Here is an 18,182-nt window from a genome sequence, read left to right as displayed (position 1 = left end):
TCATCCCTCGCTACAATAATTTAAACATGACTACCAACTCCAACACATTCAAAATTTAATAGAAAGCAAGCAGAAATCATTACAAAATATCCAGATGGAAATGTGCTGACTCTTTTATTTGTTGAGAAGATTGTCCTGCAGTAAAACTTTAATCCTTTAAAACTTTTAGCCTGTCTTCAAATCTTTTTTTTTTTTTAAGGGTTTGCTTTACAAGCCCATTAGGCTTTTATTTGGTAGAGGTTCTTCTTTTGTCTTGAGGGAATATAGCAGGAAATTCTTGCAACAGTTGTGGAAACTGGAAAATTAATAAGTCCTCAGTGTGCAAATACTTTGAAGTGAGTACACACACTTACATATAAACATATATCTAATATATAGTATATATATAATATAATATATATAATAATGTATATTATATAATAATACAATATATATTATATATACCCTAATTCTGTTTATCAGAAGAATATTAAAAATTAAAGTTGCTAGCAGTTGAAGATTGAGTCCTAAACCATCTGCTGTTTTAATCTCCCCTGAAGACCAGTTGCAACCTAAAATACAAATAAAGCTCTACCATGCTAGCAAGGCTATATTGTGTTTCTTAAATTTAACTTTTTGCAAAATTTCATGACAAATGGGCAATTCTATATCTGATCTTCCCCCTTTTCCCACTTACTTTTGGAAAATACAAACAGCCTGGTGATACAGCTCTCCTGATCACTGGCACACATAGCTCTTTCTATTCACAGCCAGAAGTTATCCCTGTAGAAGGACAGCTGATGGATCTGTTATTCTTTCAATTTATGGAATATCTAATCTAGATTTAAAATAAATAAATAAATAAATAATAAAAGCTTAGATGTTACTTGTTGTTGCTCACAAAGACATTAAGGACAAAATTCCCAAAGTTAAACCCCTGGGAAGTACCTTCTATTCACATAGTTTTTTCCTGCTTTAGTTTGGCATAGATAGTCATACCCAATGAAGAGAATACGGCTCAGGCCAAGAGTACTTAAGTGCACAATTATGTAGTCAGAATTCACAGAATATTAAGAAAGCTACTCAATTTGAAACTAATTCGATTTACTTTGGTTTCTTCCTCCTTTTACTGTCTTTTTAACAGGAATTTACATGGTGTTGACACAAATGGGTTGGTACAAAGGGCAATAAATGCTTCAAATGTGTATGAAAATATTGCCAGTTACATTGAAGAAGCTAATAAAGCCGCATTGCTGGCACTGAACACAACAAACCGGGTCAATGATGTAAGTAGTTTTCATAATATCAGCTTTTACTTTGCAATACAGCAGGGGTTTTGGATACCTAAGTATGAAGAAAAAACAAGATCTGGCTTCACTATCAGCCTCAAAGTTCTCCCTGCCCATTTTGCTTCATATACTATTTCCTGAATTAAATACGAGGTCGTTAATTATTCTGCCAACCTAAATTTCCCTGTTATTTGAAAAGATGCAATAGGTCCTTCCTGTCCTTAAGTACAGGGAGATGCTTCTTTGTGCTGTTCACACAAACTGAGGCACTCCTGTGAAAGTCCAGACAACTCCCTGGCCATGTAGGAACTCAGAGCTGGAATTCAGCGCTTGAGTCCTCCTACTCCACACAGCACCATGTGGCAGGAAAGGTGGTCAATACACCTAAGAGGAGCATCACTATTTCTTATTGAAAATTAAAATGAGGCAAAGAGCTCACTGGCATACTCACTGATGTGATAAGGATGCTAATTTTGTCTCTGGCAAATATTTTGTGTGCATTTGTGTATGTATATCATTTTAAAAGACTTTAAAAGTAGCAGTTCATTAGTGGGATAGAAAGAGGAATCAGTTGGATTGACCCCTAAGGTGCTCTGGGCTGTCCAGACCTCTGCTTACAGCGTGCTACTGGGGACCAGAAACAGCCCCCCATGCAGCACGTGTGTTCATCACCCATCAAAGGCAACAGTTGAAACAAACAGTCACAGTGCCCAACTCACGTGCAGCTTGAATACCAATTTGGTCAGATTGGAGTTGATAAACTAAGAGGACTCCTGTGCTTTCTGCATCTTTGTTATTCAGTATTGCTGTCTGGAAAGCACGCATTTCTCTGAACTTTTATTGCAGTCTACAGAAAAATTGCTTTTAAACGTCTTTTTCTATTCCAGCTGCCAATCTTAAAATGTTAACAATGAAAATGAAACCACTGTGATTTTGCAATTGCATTTATATCAAGTAATATGTTACCTACAATTAAACACAATAAAAAGGAAACATTTGGTGAGCATTATTATGACTTTATTTTTTGGAACATACTTGCAGGCTGCAGTTGGAATTGATACTCAGATCATCTACCATAGAGGTAAAAGCGAAGAACTTCTCAACCGAGCTATGGAGCTACAACAGACAGCAGATGACAGTAAATATACATCCCTTCTACTTTCCCTGTCAGTTTATAAGCATGTACACTAAAAGACATTTCAGAAGCACATCGCTAAGGCAGAACTATCGCTGTAACACAAGCGTGTATTGATCGAAGTAATAATACAAAGTACTGAAAAGACCACAGGCACAGTTTGAGAAGTGCATGTGTTATTGTCCTGCCAAGATATTGAATATTTATTTCATTTACAAAAGGACCATTTAAGATATAACCACTATTTAAATATCTGATCCCGCAAACAGTTTTTCACATGTAAATATACTCAGACAAGTAGTTGACTGAAATCGATTCATAATAGTTTAAGTGCTCAGAAAGCTGAATTTCACCAGTGAAGGATAATAATAAATGTTAAAGGATTTTGACCTCTTTTTCACTGAAAATGAAGGAAAGTACTAAAATTACAGAACTGGCCTTTTCAATTTTTCAGGACCTTTTGAATTTCTTAAATCTTCTCTTTTTGGAGTTATTCCGGCAGTCCAGGTTAAGCAAAGAGAGATGGTACTGACTGAAATACAGGTTTCCAGATTTTTCCACGGAGCCCTGGAGCAAGCAAATAATGGCAATTCAAGGTTGTTCTTGATTTCGAATTATGTGAAGTTAAGAATGCTACGATACCATATAGTAAAAGATGCCCTAGCATACTGCCAATGGTGTATTAAAGGCTAAACATACCTCTACAGGAGAAAACGTACCCTTTTAAAATGTGACTTTGATGCTATTCATCTATACCTCCTGTTTTCCCCCCCGCAGGTAATGATTTAACTGTTGCAGACACCAGCCGGCATGTTAATGGCACTCTGGCCAGAATGAATGCCCTGCGAAGCCAGCTGATGAGAGCCATCACAAAAATGCAATCAGCAGAGCCAGGTTGTAAGAGGACTTCTTTATGATTCTTTATCTTCAAATGCTTAAGAATGTATTTTATCTTTGCATATGGCCTATGAAGTTGGTATTAAGATTTCAGTCCCAGGAAGACCCAAAGGAATTTGACTGAAACGAGCTAGTCAGTAAAGATAAAAACTTAACATACTCATGGGGAAACATTTTCCTATCTGAAATTATTAACATACTTTTTGATCCTCCTTACTACAATTACCTTCCCCCATGTAACTCTGGATCATTTCAGGGCTTGGAGAACATACAACTCTATGGACAAAAGCAATTTTGTAAATTTTCGTTGACAATTCACATATACATCATGTCTGCCACATAGTGTATCTGGGAAGTAATTACTGACAGTCTTGATTGACAAAATCTCACCTTAGTTTTTCAGAAAACAGACATCAGAGAGCATACAGCAAGTATACTCAAAGGTGTTCAAAGTTTTCTTCACTAATTCTAACTAAAAAATGGCTGTTTTTTACTGCCAAGATGTTGTATTATGTAAAGTACCACAATTTTACAAATAAATTTAAAAAAAGAAAGAAAAAAAATAAAAAATGCCAGATATGGAATAACAAAAACACTTCAGTGTTCTGGGTTTCTCACCTTGAAAAATAACTTCCATGAAAAATATCCAACATTTGCATGCATTCTTTTAAAAAACTCAGTGAAAAACAATGCACTTTTTCACCTCTGTTCCAACATCCTTGGGCATACAATATCCATTAAAATCCATGGATACTGAAAAATTTGAACAATCCAGAATGATGAGGAAATGAGAATTTATTAAAATTAAGAACTAATGTAACCGTGGACCAACCACAAGGAGTTTTGAATATTCCTTGTGGAAATCAAGAGAAAACCAAACTGAGGTTGGCTACCCATTCTGCAGAAGGTAAAATCCTCTTAGACTCATCTTTTTCAAAGCACTAGCAACAGCTGGTTTGAATCTTTGGCAACATTCATTTCTTTTCATTCCTTATTATTATGTAGTGGAGGCCAGACAGCGCTTGGAGCAAGCTAAGCAGAAGACTGCAGAGGCTGAGAGCACTACTGTGACAGTAAATCAGGCTACAACTCCCATGGATGAGAATGTGAGGTTGTGGTCTCAGAATCTGCAAGACTTCCAGCACAGCTCAGCTGCATACGAGAGCGCCATGCACTCAGCTGGGGATGCAGGTATGGTGGCCTGAGTTTTGCTATTCCATAGTGTTAAAAAGGAAGGGAACCATAGATTCATAGAATCACAGAATGGTTTGGGTTGGAAGGGACCTTAAAGCCCATCTAATTCCAACCCCCTGCCATGTGCAGGGACACCTCCCACTGGACCAGGTTGCCCAGGGCCCACCCAGCCTGGCCTTGAACACCTCCAGGGATGGGGCATCCACAGCTTCTCTGGGCAGCCTGTGCCAGGGCCTCACCGCCCTCTGAGTGAAGGATTTCTTCCTAACATCTAATCTAACCCTACCCTCTTTTAGTTTAAAGCCATTACCCATTGACCTATCCCTACACTCCCTGACAAAGAGTCCCTCCCCAGCTTTCCTGTAGGCCCCCTTTAGGCACTGGAAGGCCGTTGTAAGGTCTCCCTGGAGCCTTCTCTTCTCCAGGCGGAACAACCCCAAATCCCTCAGCCTGTCTTCACAGATCTTCATATGAAGATTCTTGGGAAGATTTACACTGCACTTTCATTTCTTATAATCTTACGGAATTTTATCTATGGGGAAAAAAAAAAAAAAAAAAAGCAGTTGCTAGAGATTCATTCTCATTTAAAACTTTTGGGTACATGGGCATTTCCAAAAATGACTTAAACACTTAAAGGCTGAAGTCTTGCTGGTTTCTAAGTCAGTTTTACCAGGGTGCCAAGGCCACACTGAAAGGTAGGCATATTGTTTAACTAATTCTCGCTATTATGATTGGCAGCTCAGCTATTATTTTTGTAACATTGGGAGGCATTTGGAAACAGGGCCCTTTTGTCCTCAGCAGTACAAACACGGAGTTGAAACTGCCCCTGATTTGAGGAGCTTGTAGTCTAAACAAAGGGGACAAAGAGGATTAGGGAGGAAATATAATATTTAAGCGGGGTGATTGCTGGAAAAGCTCGTAAACATCATATTAATTCCACTTTTATTATGAGGCGGGAGGAGGAAGGATAGAAAAAAAATGGGAGGGTTTGTTATGAAAAACACAGGGTACTGCTACAAAGGGGGCTGGCATGGGAAGTGCTCCAGTTAGATGTGGCTGTGATTCACAGCCTGGGGAGACAGATGCTGACATGCCTGGGGACAGCAGAGGGCTCTCAGATTAGCCCTGTGCATTGCCAGGAGTGGTTGACCTGGCAAGAGGAATGTCCATCAAAGCCCAAGAGGAAGTCACAAAATACGTTCAGCCAGGTGCCTACACCATCATGCCAATAACACTGCCATGGCAGAGGAAGTCTGTAAGCTGACACGCTCAAACTGTCTTTGAATAAAGCTTTAATTTCATTTTTGGAAGGGTAAGAACATGTCTTGGCTGTACAATTTGAGAAGCTTCCCTGTGTTGCCATTGTGCAGGGAATTGATGGGCTTCAGCAGAGAGGATGACGGACAGTTTGGGAAGGAATACACAAAAAGACAAAGTATCTGGAAGGGTATAGTCAAGGTTATTTCCTCCTTGACAATTTGCCTTCTATTATATTTTGTATTTTAGTACTGGGTAAGAGTAGCTTTCACCTTCATCCCAAAGACTAAAATGAAAAAAATAAATAAATAAATAAATAAGAATAAATAATAATAATAATAAAGAAAAACAATATTCTTCTATGTTGAAGAATGCCATTATAAATGGCAAAAGGAAGAGATTTATGGTGATATTTTATAATAGTACTAGGAGTAATAGATGCTAGTTTGGTGCTTCCATGTCACAGTTGTGTTTCAATTTTCATACCTCCAGTTTCAAAGAGATGAAAAGCCAGTTTTTCAAGATAAAATCAGATACAGTTCCAATTCAGTTGCTGATTATTATTTTAAAGGGACATTTGAAATTTTTCTATATCCCTTTCTGAGCTTGCAATTTCTTACTTTAAGACTAAGATTGTTTTGTTTTGTTTTGTTTTCCAAATGATCATTGTAACATGGTTCATTTCAAAAGGCAGAGCAAACTTCTGTAAGTTAATTATTATACTGTGGCGTTGTGGTTTTTTTAATGTAGAATGTTTAATGAATTCTAGAATTAATGTGTTACATTAATTCGCTGTGCTTCTTTGAGGATTTGTTGAAATAATGGCACTTTAATATACAGTAAGTTTTATATGGAGTATCTGAGTACTGATCCCCTACATATAAGGCCTTTCAGGTCTTAAGGGGAATAACTGGAGGATTGGGTCCTCTACCTGCCTCTCTGCTATCTTAAGAGACGACAGTAAAAATACAAGTGGAGAAAAACAAGAACAGGTGGATGCAAGTTGACAATCCCTAAAATATAACTGAAAACCCTACAAATCTGTTCTTAACCTTTGTAGTGAATCCATGTTATTAAAAATTAACTGAGAATACCAGATCTTTCTTACATGCATGCAGCTTGTGGCTAAAATCGCATTTAATTATACTCAACTAGTTATACCTATACCTAATTAAAAATGAAAAATTATGTGATGTGTAAATATCCTTCAAAGGGCACCATGTCAGTGGAATCTGATGTGACAAAACTGGATTATAATTAGGGGCATCATTTTATTTTATTTGTAATTTTTCTTTCTGGTAAAGGGCTTCTCTGCCTTTGAACACAACAAAGCAGCTGATTTCCCCTTGACCACAATCCTTCTCCCACATGTACTGGGAGACACAGCAGTGAAAGACTGGAGGTCCAGGATTCTGATTCATGACCCTGGCAGAAGTAGGCAGGAAAGCTGAAGAGTCAGGTAGTAAGTAAGTACAGTTTCGGTGCACTGCATCCTCTGCTAAGGCCCTCTAGCACAGAGCTGTTACCACAGCCTGAAAGCATCGGTGTTACTGTTCGCACACCGAGCTAACAACCATCACCTCTGCAGCTGTTGCTGCTATCTGGGTGATAACCTCAGGGAAAGATACACAGCTGAGAGCAGAGGGAAGCAACCTCTCCAGCTCCCTTAAATTGAATATGAAGAGCTCATGAGCCACAGTTTCTCTGTGCAGTTCCCAGGTCAGCCACAGATCTCCAGTGAGATGGTGAACAAATAGTCCTTCTGCTCCAGCTGCCGTGTCTGTAAGATTAGGTTTAACGTTTATCTGCCTTGAAGGAAGATGAAAAGGTTAAAATGATTAACATTTGCAAAGCTCCTCGAGGTAAGTGTTACAGAGGTACAACACCACAGCAGTAACTTGAAGTCCCATAAACAAGTTGCCACCTTTGTGCAAAGAAGGCATCTTTCCAAAAACTTTTGCAATACTAGATCATGATAAATCACTACCCTTCTGAAATCTCACACACCACAGCTAGAACTTGTTCTGAAAGTACAAGGAGATGGGCAGGCTAAAGTAAGAGTGTAAGGAGCAATTTTCCTGGTGTAAACCCAGTGTTGCAAAGAGGAAAAAAATAAAAGATGTCACTTCTTTTCTAACTGCAGTGAAGAAACTTACAGAAGTCTTCCCTGAACTCCTGGACAAACTGCACACAGTAGAGCAGAAGGCACCAGCAAACAACATTTCTTCCAGCATTCGGCGGATCAGAGAGTTAATTGCCCAAACCAGGAGTGTAGCAAGCAAGGTAAAACTTTTGGATGGGACATTGGATTACTAGTGCTAATTATCATACACTTCTTCCCAGGGGCTCCTTTTTCTAGGCTATGTTAGAAGCCTGAACCTTGACATCTCCTCCCAACAACTGGATAAACAAAGCACTGTGAAAGTCATTAAAATCTTCGCAGTTGCTATTTGCAAGCAATTAACATTACCACGGTATTCACCATGGACTATTTCTAGTGCCAGCAACTTTAGTTAAGTAATTGGCATAGTGTTAATGATCGCCACAGTAAAAGAACCATTTACAGGTAAAACTAATAGTTCATTACTCAACTGGCGATATTATTTACAAGCAATAGTAATTATGGCAACTTAATACGAACTCTTCTGAATTGACAGCATTCCTTTTTTATTCTTTTGAATTAATTTTCTGCAGAGTAGGAGAATCTTTGGCTCATACATATTTAATAGAGAAAAATACTTTCATTTTCATACATAAATTATGAGGGATTTTTCTGTAACGAGAACACTGAGGTCAAAAATTAAAACAATATATTTGAGTTAATTCACATAAATCAAAAAAAAGCAGTCCATTATTATACGTTCACAATGCTGGAATACACTGCCCATATAAATTACTTTAAAAAAAAAAAAGGGCAAAATTCACTTAGTACATGAGTGCATGTGCAGTGTTTGTTCTTCAAATGTATTTCGTCACTCAGGCCTATTGTGCTTAAACTTGAAAACATTATTTCAGTTGTGTTGAAGTTCATTTTGAACTAAAATCTTTTTAAATTTGAATAGCATTTCATATATATCTCTACAACTTCAGCAGTAAACCAGGATTACTCATGAAATCCTGGCCATACTACTCTCAGAGCAAAGAAACAAATTATGGGCAGAAGTTTTAAAGTCCTGTAAGAACTGCACTATGGGTATACACAGTGATGTTGCCCTTATTCAGCTAAGCACACGCCTATGTCCCACTGAAATTTAGTTTACATTAAGAACATACTTAAGCATAGTTAAAGAGGAGCTTCAATTAATTTTAAATTTAATTTTCTACATCCTCTTTACAGTGTCTTCCACAAGTAATTGTTATAAACATACAATTTTGAATGGCACATACTTAGGTGCCAATTCCATTCCAGTAGTAAGGGAGGCGGCTGGCTAAGTGTTCTTGCACATTTACCTTAAGTAATGTCCCCAGGCAACAACAGTGTGTCTCACTTAGAATATCTGCAATGCAGGTCCAAGTTTCTATGATGTTTGGAGGCCAATCAGCAGTTGAAGTCAATCCAAAGATCAATGTGGAGGAACTGAAGTCTTTCACTTCCATGAGCTTGTACATAAAGCTTCAGAAAGACAACCAGCAACTGGCAGCATCTCCAGACAGATTCATCTTGTACCTTGGAAGCAAAAATGTAAGAGAATCGCCCATTTCATTTAAAAAAAAAAAAAAAAAAAGTTGAAATAGGTTTGAAGTTTATTTGCCCTTGGTTTTTCCTCTCACCTTTTCTCCATGTCTCAAAATAAGAGGTGTCTACTAAAAAACTGTCATTGATTAAGTGCCAAGCTTAGAACAAGTGCTCCCAACCATCCCTGTCCTTGAAAATTCTCACCCCAAGAGCAATGAAGGTTCTCTCTAAGAGGCAAATTAGGCTGCCTATGCAGAATGCCACTGTGATGGTCACTACTGCGAGCCACGCTTGCCATCTTCACTGCCAGTATTGAGCTGTTCTGAAGCAGCTACTGATATCCATCTGGCTTTCATGGGCCACGTTTTAGCCAGTTTTATGTTGTTGAGAGCACCGGCTCCAGACCTCCAAGGCCAGAAGTCCACAAGATAAGAAGGCTGCCTTGCCTGTGACTTATGCTGCTGTTGTACATCTGTACATCTCTACTTTGAAACACCTGGAAAGGGCGTATGCTCTCATGATTTACAAGTGTTGTGAAACAACAGCTCATTAAATTCTGGTTCCTGAAAGAAGAAAAATCGCATCTCACAAGCCAGGTATAATCCTGGCAAGCTGTTAGTTGAGAAAGGTAAAGCAGCATGCTTTTCTTTTTGAGCTTTTCTAAAAAGAACACTGAATCTACTGAATATAAATTAAGAGAAACCCCTCTTGGCAGAAGATTTAATTGCAGCATAGTACCTGGGCTTCAGACAAACATTTCTTCCTATTTTCTCCATATGGCATTGCACTGTAAATACCAATGAAGAGCTTCCCATTAAACATGACCAATTTACAGTCAGTAAACATCTTATTATCTTGTATTTATTTACCTGATTAAAAATGGGGAAAATATCAAGAGATTTTTTTCTACGCAGCTCTTTTGGTGAAGGAAACTAATTAGAGAGTTAAGCTCTTGTTTGTTATATTTATATAACATATATATGACACCTTATCTTTAAAGGTGTCATTTTGTCTTATATAGCCCATGCCTTACTAACATTCTGCAATAAATCTGTTTTGATGTTGTAGCTCTGACATCCTTCTCCATTGGTGTTTTAGGTTAAAAATTACATGGGTCTTGCAATTAAAAATGACAACCTTGTCTACATTTATAATCTGGGGGGGCAAGATGTGGAGATACCACTGGACTCCAAGCCAGTCAGCACCTGGCCTTCTTACTTCAGCATCATCAAAATTGAAAGGTAAACTGATAATGTACATTTTGCCAGAATCAAAAAGCTAATAGAAGAAAATCAAAAAGAAAAAGGTGGGCCAGAATTGCCCATCAGTTGCCTTAAGTGTCTGGTTCTATCCCTGCTGAAATAAAAGGAAATTCTCTTCCCTTTCAGACAGCCGGGACCCATGGGGCCTTGAAGGGGAAGGGAAAGTGTCATTTCTCTCTTTCTTTTCCCGTAGAATATCAGTCTTCTAATGAGGAAATAAAAACTCTTCCTGGAGCTAGAGGCTTGCTTGTTGATTATTTTTTTTTTTTTAAGTCTAGTGAACACAAAACTCTCTTCTCTTGCAATTCCCTTCTGCAGGATTGGAAGACATGGCAAAATACTTTTAACTGTGCCCAGTCTTAGCAGCACAGCCGAAGAAAAATTCATCAAAACAGGAGAGACCCTTGGGCATGGCTCTCTCCTGAATTTGGAACCTGAAAATACTGTTTTCTACGTTGGTGGAGTGCCTTCCGACTTCAAGGTTGGTCAGATAAATGCTCTACACTCAGACTTAAATAATACAAGTCTGTCTTGCTGGGCTTCCCTTTTAAAACAGAAATGGTTAATAAATGAAATGTCCTTATTTAGTCACTTATCATCATCTTATCTTCTAGCTTTAGCAAAAACTACTACTTTCTGTGTAGTGGTTGTGTCTTATCATCCTACTGTATCATGTCATACAGTAGAATGATCAGATTCCTACTAGCTGTCAGTAAGGTTTTCTGAAAAGTAATAATAAGAAAAAAGCTTGTTGTTTTTTTTTTAAATTAAATTATATAAATTAAGGCCTAGTAGCCCAGCTCAATAGGGCAATGAGGTTTTCAAGCTACCAGTTTATTTCAATGCTAATGGATTCTTGGTACTTACAATTTTTCTTTTCCAGCTGTCACAGAAATGAAAGGTAGCACACTCTTAATATTAACATGGTGCAGCAAAATACAGTGATTTGTTTGAACTTAATTTATCACTGGTTTAAATCCAGCCTTACAATGGCATGAAGACTTGCCCATGCAAAACACACCTGAGGACTTGCATGAGGCAGGTGCTTCAGCCTGGTTCCTAGTGGACAGCACCCACCCCATCACAGTCAGCATGAGTTAGCACCTGCCTCACTTACCTGCCTCATATCGGGCCATCTTTTTGGATTTAGAAAGTGTTATGAATGATCTTGGCTATGAAAATTGACCTGTCTGACTGAAAACAAACTTTAGGAAGACTTTGAGAATGCTACCTTCTTGAAACTAACTGTAGTAGGTGCTAAAATGTCCAGCAACTGTTCCACAAGCAGCCCTCCTAACTACATAAAAACAAAGATTAATTCAATCCACTTACATACTCCTGAGCTTTCACGTTGTTGTGACTACCAGATATATACCATGATTTGAATTTTAGATTACTAAACCCTGGAAATACAGTGCAAATTACCTGGGAATAGGACTGAGGAATAAATAACAGTTGCACAGACAAAAAAAAAAAAAAAAAGTAATATGACAAATGAGCCCTCCAGGTTTGGTCCAGTGCAGATAAAAAGGAAATGAGAAAAAGGAAAAGAGAAAAATGAAGGAGAACAGGAAGGAGAATGGGAAGCAAAGGATTCAAGGCTTGATTTGTTAAGCATACGTGTCTCTTGCCCCTTTAGGAATAGGCACCTCACATTTTTGTTTATTAATATACAATCTGTTTTGCTAAAAGCTAAATGCCTTTGCATCCCTATGGTATATGTTAAAATACAAAATGTGCCACTTAACCATTAGACATCTCATGCTTAAAATAATTTAACAGAATAGTAGGGAAAAGAAAAAAAAAAAGGAAAAAGAAAAAAAGATCATTTGCCAAATCACAGGTTCTGTGCTGCAGATGAGAATCTCATTTTCTCTTACAGCTCCGTATATTCTGCATTGCTGCATTACCGTTATTATTATATTGTAAGCAAAATGGAAATAATGAGAAGCCAAAGAAAAGTTACTGGCAGTGATCAGACTGAAGTACAAGAGGTGTTATTAATATCACACTTGTTCCACAGGGCAGAGTATTTTAATGTTAAAAGAATGATTCACTAGGTCTGCCAGCTTTATTCTTTTGTATTTTTCCCTTCACCAATGTGGCTATTTAAATTCCATTTGCAGTGACCTTTGTTAAAAAAAGGAGTTTCTCTATCCTGCTAACTGTTTAAAATAATACCTCCTGAGACTTAGACACTGGTACAGTCTTTGAATCCAAGTACCCTGGGTTTAAAGCATTCTTTCATTTCTCTCTCTTTCATCATGGTATGAAATTATTTTTCAGGCAGCAAAGGACATCTATACGTTAGACATGAAATATCAGTTGAGAGAGTCAAATACATCCAGCAAGGTCTGTGATTAGTCAAATCCTAACTCTTTTTCTTTTTTCCAAGTGCACTTCCTTCAAAACTGCAAGAAAAGTTCTTGCTGGCAGTTGCCTTACCTGCCCTGATGTTCTCTCTGTGAGGGCATTTACAAGCTCCATTTTCACTTACAGAGCATTATCACAATCAGTACTGCAGGGACTGTTCCAAGTAGGCAGCACCCCATTTGTCTCAAAATATGAAGAGCAAAGAGAGAAAAGTGAGGCTTTCATGATATCCAGATAAAGCACGTGTCCTTTTACTTTTCCTCTCCCCCTGCACAGCTCCCTCCTAGCTTAGACCTCCCTGGCTTCATCGGCTGCCTGGAGCTGGCTACCCTGAACGACGATGTGATCAGCCTGTACAACTTCAGGAACGTCTACAACATTGACACCACCACATCGCCACCTTGTGCCAGGTAGGGGACAGTCCCGCCGTCGCTCGGGTTTGTAGGAAGTGCCACTCCTGGTAATTCAAACCTGATTCAGAGTGCAGATGGGAAGGGGATGCTGGGGTGTCCAGGAGGAACTTTGCCACCTTTAACTTCTAGCCACTCCTGGGCTCCCCAGCAGAGCCCATCCTCGGTTAAAGGCCACAGAGAATTCAAGTGGATTTCTGCACAAACCAGGCAAGCTTTTAATAGGAATATATGTATATTCTTATAATGAGGAGGTGTCATTACCCTGCCACTTTATGAGGATGAGCAAAGAATTTTCCTGTCCTCTACATACAGCACAGGATAAAAGCTTGATATAATGACAAGGGAGGTAGATACACCTTTAAAACTACACATTAATTTTCAGGGGAAAAAAAAAATCCAAGAAAGAATTTGAAAGAAAAATTCATCAGTCTCACCACTTCCAGAAGCAAGTATCAGTTCAGAACAATAATTTCAAAAAAGTACTTTAATTGTAAAGTCCTTTAAATTTCCCAAAAGGAAAATGGCGCTGACACTGCCAAAATTTGCTTCCCTGCATGTTTTTTGTTTTTTCATAGAAATAAGTTGGCTTTCACCCAGAGCCGAGCTGTGAGCTATTTCTTTGATGGTTCTGGCTATGCTGTGGCAAGAAACATTGAGAGAAGGGGAAGATTCAGCCAGGTGACTCGGTTTGACATCGAAGTTCGAACACCTACAGACAATGGATTGATCCTGCTGATGGTTAACGGGGTGAGTACCAAATTCTGCTGGTACCCTTTAGCCATGAGCACCATAAGTTCTCCAGTAGTTACAACATCATGTGAAATCCCAAATATTTATGTCCTTATGTTTAACTTCTGGAAAGAGGAAATACGTTGTGTTCATCTGGTGCATATATGCATTAGGAGAAGAGCTGGATTCTGCTCTAATCCAGAGACATCTGGGGCTTCAGGGTGGTTATACTGCTGTGGTGACACTCTGAGAGAAACTGCAGTTAAGACCAGTAGTGCATCTTTGTTTAAATGTGAATGCACAGCCAAATCTATAGGAAATTTCTGTGAAATAGCTCCTATAAAGCAGTGACTTCATGGTAGCTGCCACTTCATAGCTGTGACTCAGGGAGTACTACGGTTAAACAGTTATTCAAGTTACTGAAAAGAGAAAGAAACCCAAATAAAAAGGCTAGATCCAAATGTCACCAGCTTTTCAGACATTTGATGGTGATACAAACTCAGAAATGGTTTAAAGAAAGAAGATGTCATATGCAAATATCCTCTGAAGACAAACTCAGACTATTTTTTTTTTTATCTTTGGGCATCTCCACATCAAACTCCTGTCTTGTGTGGGTTACAGCTTGGTAAAGCCACAGAAAACAGTTTACTATGTAGACACAGACCACAGACATACACTTGTCTACACACCACAAGGGAACAAATCTATTCTCAGTACAGAGTTAATCTCTAGTTTGTACCTTAAGGATAATTTCCTGAGAGTTATGGTGAGCGATTTGCTCTGCAGCATAGCATGCCACCACTAACCTTTGTTCTTAGGAGGTTCTGGTCTAAGCAACTGCTTTTAAAAGTTTAACAGACTCCGTTGTGAATCAGTCACTTCTCTTCTAAGCAAAAGTGCCTGGAGGTTTGTTGGACGTGTAGGTGCTTTATATGTTATGGTGAAAACTGTGATCAAGTTGGGTGTTAGCTGTAGAAGACCATGTCTGCTCAGACACTTTTGGAAAGACTGTGTAAGATGCTCCGTTATTCAGTTCTGTAAGGACAGCTCATAAATATTTCAAGTGTAATCCCTGTTTCATTTTCAAGTTTAGCTTTTCAAGACAAATCCAAGCTGCAGTTTCATTTAAAAGCACTAGATTAAAAAACTACTTTTACTACTTTAAGTAATGACTTTTGAGGGTGGAATCACTTGTGTCACAGACAGCAGTTCCTGGCCTGCAGTTGTTTTTTGAGAGTTATTGTTCCCATGTCTCCATTAGGCATGGGAACAACAGCATGAGCACTAGAAGAGAACACAAACATTAACATTAAAAGCATTAACCCAGATCCACATTTGGTGTAAACTGTCCTTTCTGCTTCTTTATGTTCAGATTTGGAATAAGTCTGTGCTACAGGTCTTCATTTCAAACACTCCCTAAAGGTTTCCTGGAGTAGAGCTTCCATTTATAAAGTCTAGGACACTCAACCACAGAAAAGAAGCCAAACCAAGAAGCAGGAATATTCAGGAAATCCAGAAGTCAAATACACAGTAAATATACTCTACCTATTGCTCAGCCTTCAGCAAATGCAATGGTGCTGATCAGGGCTGTGAAAAGATATAATGCTGTGCTATTATAGGCATCCTCACAGAAGCTGCTAATGCAGACACAGCCATTCTAGCACAACATTGCTTTTACCAGTACAACATCTTGCCTTGGAGCATGAGTTACTACTTTATCAGAAAATGGATGTGTTCACATTAGGAACACTTCACCGGTGAAGAATATTGACATACCTGTGCTACCAAACACTATTTCTATAGACAAGCAGTTCGTTGAGCCTTCAGATAAGTGGTGTTCATCATCAAACAATTATGTGTGCCTCTCTCTGTATATTTATATACACATATAATATACATAAATCCAGAAACTGTGTTCTACTTCTGCAAACTAAAAGACCTTTTCCCAGTACCACGCTGTTCACAATGTCAGACACTCTCATTGCACTGCTTTTTGTGTTTGTTTTTAATTGCTGTCACGATAGTGTTTTTCTGACTGCTGTTTTATTTTATACAGAGTATGTTCTTCAGTCTAGAGATGCACAATGGGTTCTTGTACCTCCGCTATGACTTTGGCTTCAGCACTGGCCCCATGCTGCTAGAGGACTCTATGAAGAAGGCTCAGATTAACGATGCCAAATTTCATGAGGTAGAGATGGGGTTACGATCACAGCTATTTGACTAATTATCCCAGCAGCTCCAAAGCAGCAAGGATTTGATGTAACACCATTCAAAAGAGGAAAAGGATGAGGAGCCAGGTGGTCATGCAGTAGAGTGGGCAGAAGAGTAGAGCATACACATATCTTGCATGTGAAAGAGCACGTCAGTCCCACCAGCGCTGAGCCATGGAGGGCTCTCCCTGCCTTCTGGTAAATCAGTGCTTGTGGACAGATTCTGCACACTGCTAGCCAAGGACAGGACTGTTCATGTGGGACAAAAGGTGTTAGAATTCAAAATTAAATTATATCAGTGACAATTATATTCTTCAAATATACAATTCTCCTAAACTAAAAACATGTCATGATATTAACTTGACCACCTTAGTTGTTATACACTGTATTACAAGAAAGATTACATTTCCTGTTTTATTCAAAGTAAGAATTATTCAGGTAGCAGTCTTTTATATATGGATAGCATTTTATGGACTTTTGAAGATCATAAACACCAAGTTGTACTTGTTTTAAGAGAATTTTCTTTAAGCCAGAGTAACTGTGGCAGTGGCAGTAGCAAATCCCCCTTAGTGGCTTGCTTATCCTGCTATTTATTTGATGTAAATTCAAAGGCTGATTCCTGATCCACTACTACAGCTACAGCTACAGTTCTGCTCAAACAGTTTAAGCAGGGCAAAATTATGCCTTTCATGTTTTGACAATGAAACAAGTTTTTTTTAGAAGTATGCCCTAATTTCCTGGATAAATCAATGAAGCACTCCACCGTTAATGGAGTTTGTCAGCTTGCTGAAGTGTAGAATTTGGCACGGGGTAATTTTGTGTGGTTTTAATCATAAATGAAATAACCTGTTTCTTCAGGCATCAGAGAAATTGTGGCATCAACATAAGTTCCCTACTAGTAATTGTTGTCAACCTCTCCCGATTCACAAACAACTTTTTCAATAAATGGGAGTAACTGTTCAAACAAAAAGACGTAAAGATACAATCGATCTTGCAAAATCACCATGACAACTTACAAAAGATGACACTTTAGACACTTTTAAAAACATGTTTTTCTTTTCAGATTTCTATTATATATCACAATTCTAAGAAGATGATCTTGGTAGTAGACAGACGACATATAAAAAGCGTTGACAATGAAAGAACAGCAATGCCATTCACAGACATCTACATTGGAGGAGCACCTGCTGAGATCTTACAGTCCAGGTTGGTTGACATCTGGCATTCAGTCATTATCTTCACGTAATTTAAGTTGCATTTTGTGACCTGGGCTTACAGTAAAACATTTTTATTTCTCAGGAAACATTTCTTTCTTTACTCAGGAAACACTTCTTTACTGTGCAGGTGACTGAGCACTGGCACAAGTTGCCCAGAGCAGTTGTGGAGTCTCCCCCCTTGGGGACACTTGAAAGTTGTCCAGACATGGTCTTGGGCAACCTACTCTAGATGTTCCATCTTGAGCAGGGGAGTTGGATCAGATGACCTCCAGAGGTCCCTTCCAACCTCAACCATTCTGTGATTGTGTTTTTCTTTCCCAGTTTCAACACCTTTACATGAAACAACTCCTAAGACAAACTTCTAAGGTTTTGTACATAGCTCTACAGTAGCAAGGATTAGGCGAGATCCAGCACAGCAAAATTCTGCTGAAACCAGTTCCGTTTTAGTAATGTTAACAGAAACTGTTGTCTTCTTAAAACAAAAAGGCAATTTCAAACACATGAAAATATAGAATCACTATTTCTTCTCACTCTGCAAAAAAGTGATCTTT

The 18,182-nt window shown here is 38.5% G+C and overlaps 1 protein-coding gene across 1 annotated transcript in view; it reads left to right on the top strand.

Annotated features, from left to right (window-relative positions):
* LAMA4 (laminin subunit alpha 4) overlaps positions 1 to 18,182 on the top strand; it is a 98,699-nt gene that overhangs the window by 58,667 nt on the left and 21,850 nt on the right. The window contains exons 14-25 of the mRNA XM_083829578.1: positions 1,124 to 1,265; positions 2,310 to 2,406; positions 3,181 to 3,297; positions 4,306 to 4,491; positions 7,895 to 8,034; positions 9,260 to 9,433; positions 10,526 to 10,668; positions 11,008 to 11,170; positions 13,339 to 13,472; positions 14,051 to 14,222; positions 16,261 to 16,392; positions 17,478 to 17,620. Coding sequence (XP_083685704.1) covers positions 1,124 to 1,265; positions 2,310 to 2,406; positions 3,181 to 3,297; positions 4,306 to 4,491; positions 7,895 to 8,034; positions 9,260 to 9,433; positions 10,526 to 10,668; positions 11,008 to 11,170; positions 13,339 to 13,472; positions 14,051 to 14,222; positions 16,261 to 16,392; positions 17,478 to 17,620 — 1,743 coding nt within the window. The remainder of the gene's footprint in view (positions 1 to 1,123; positions 1,266 to 2,309; positions 2,407 to 3,180; positions 3,298 to 4,305; positions 4,492 to 7,894; positions 8,035 to 9,259; positions 9,434 to 10,525; positions 10,669 to 11,007; positions 11,171 to 13,338; positions 13,473 to 14,050; positions 14,223 to 16,260; positions 16,393 to 17,477; positions 17,621 to 18,182) is intronic.

The sequence above is a fragment of the Anser anser genome (genome assembly GCF_964211835.1).
Source record: "Anser anser genome assembly, chromosome: 3".
NCBI classification, from domain to species: domain Eukaryota; kingdom Metazoa; phylum Chordata; class Aves; order Anseriformes; family Anatidae; genus Anser; species Anser anser.
The sequence above is the reverse complement of the archived record's forward strand: the minus strand, read 5'-3'. Positions and strand labels throughout refer to the sequence as shown.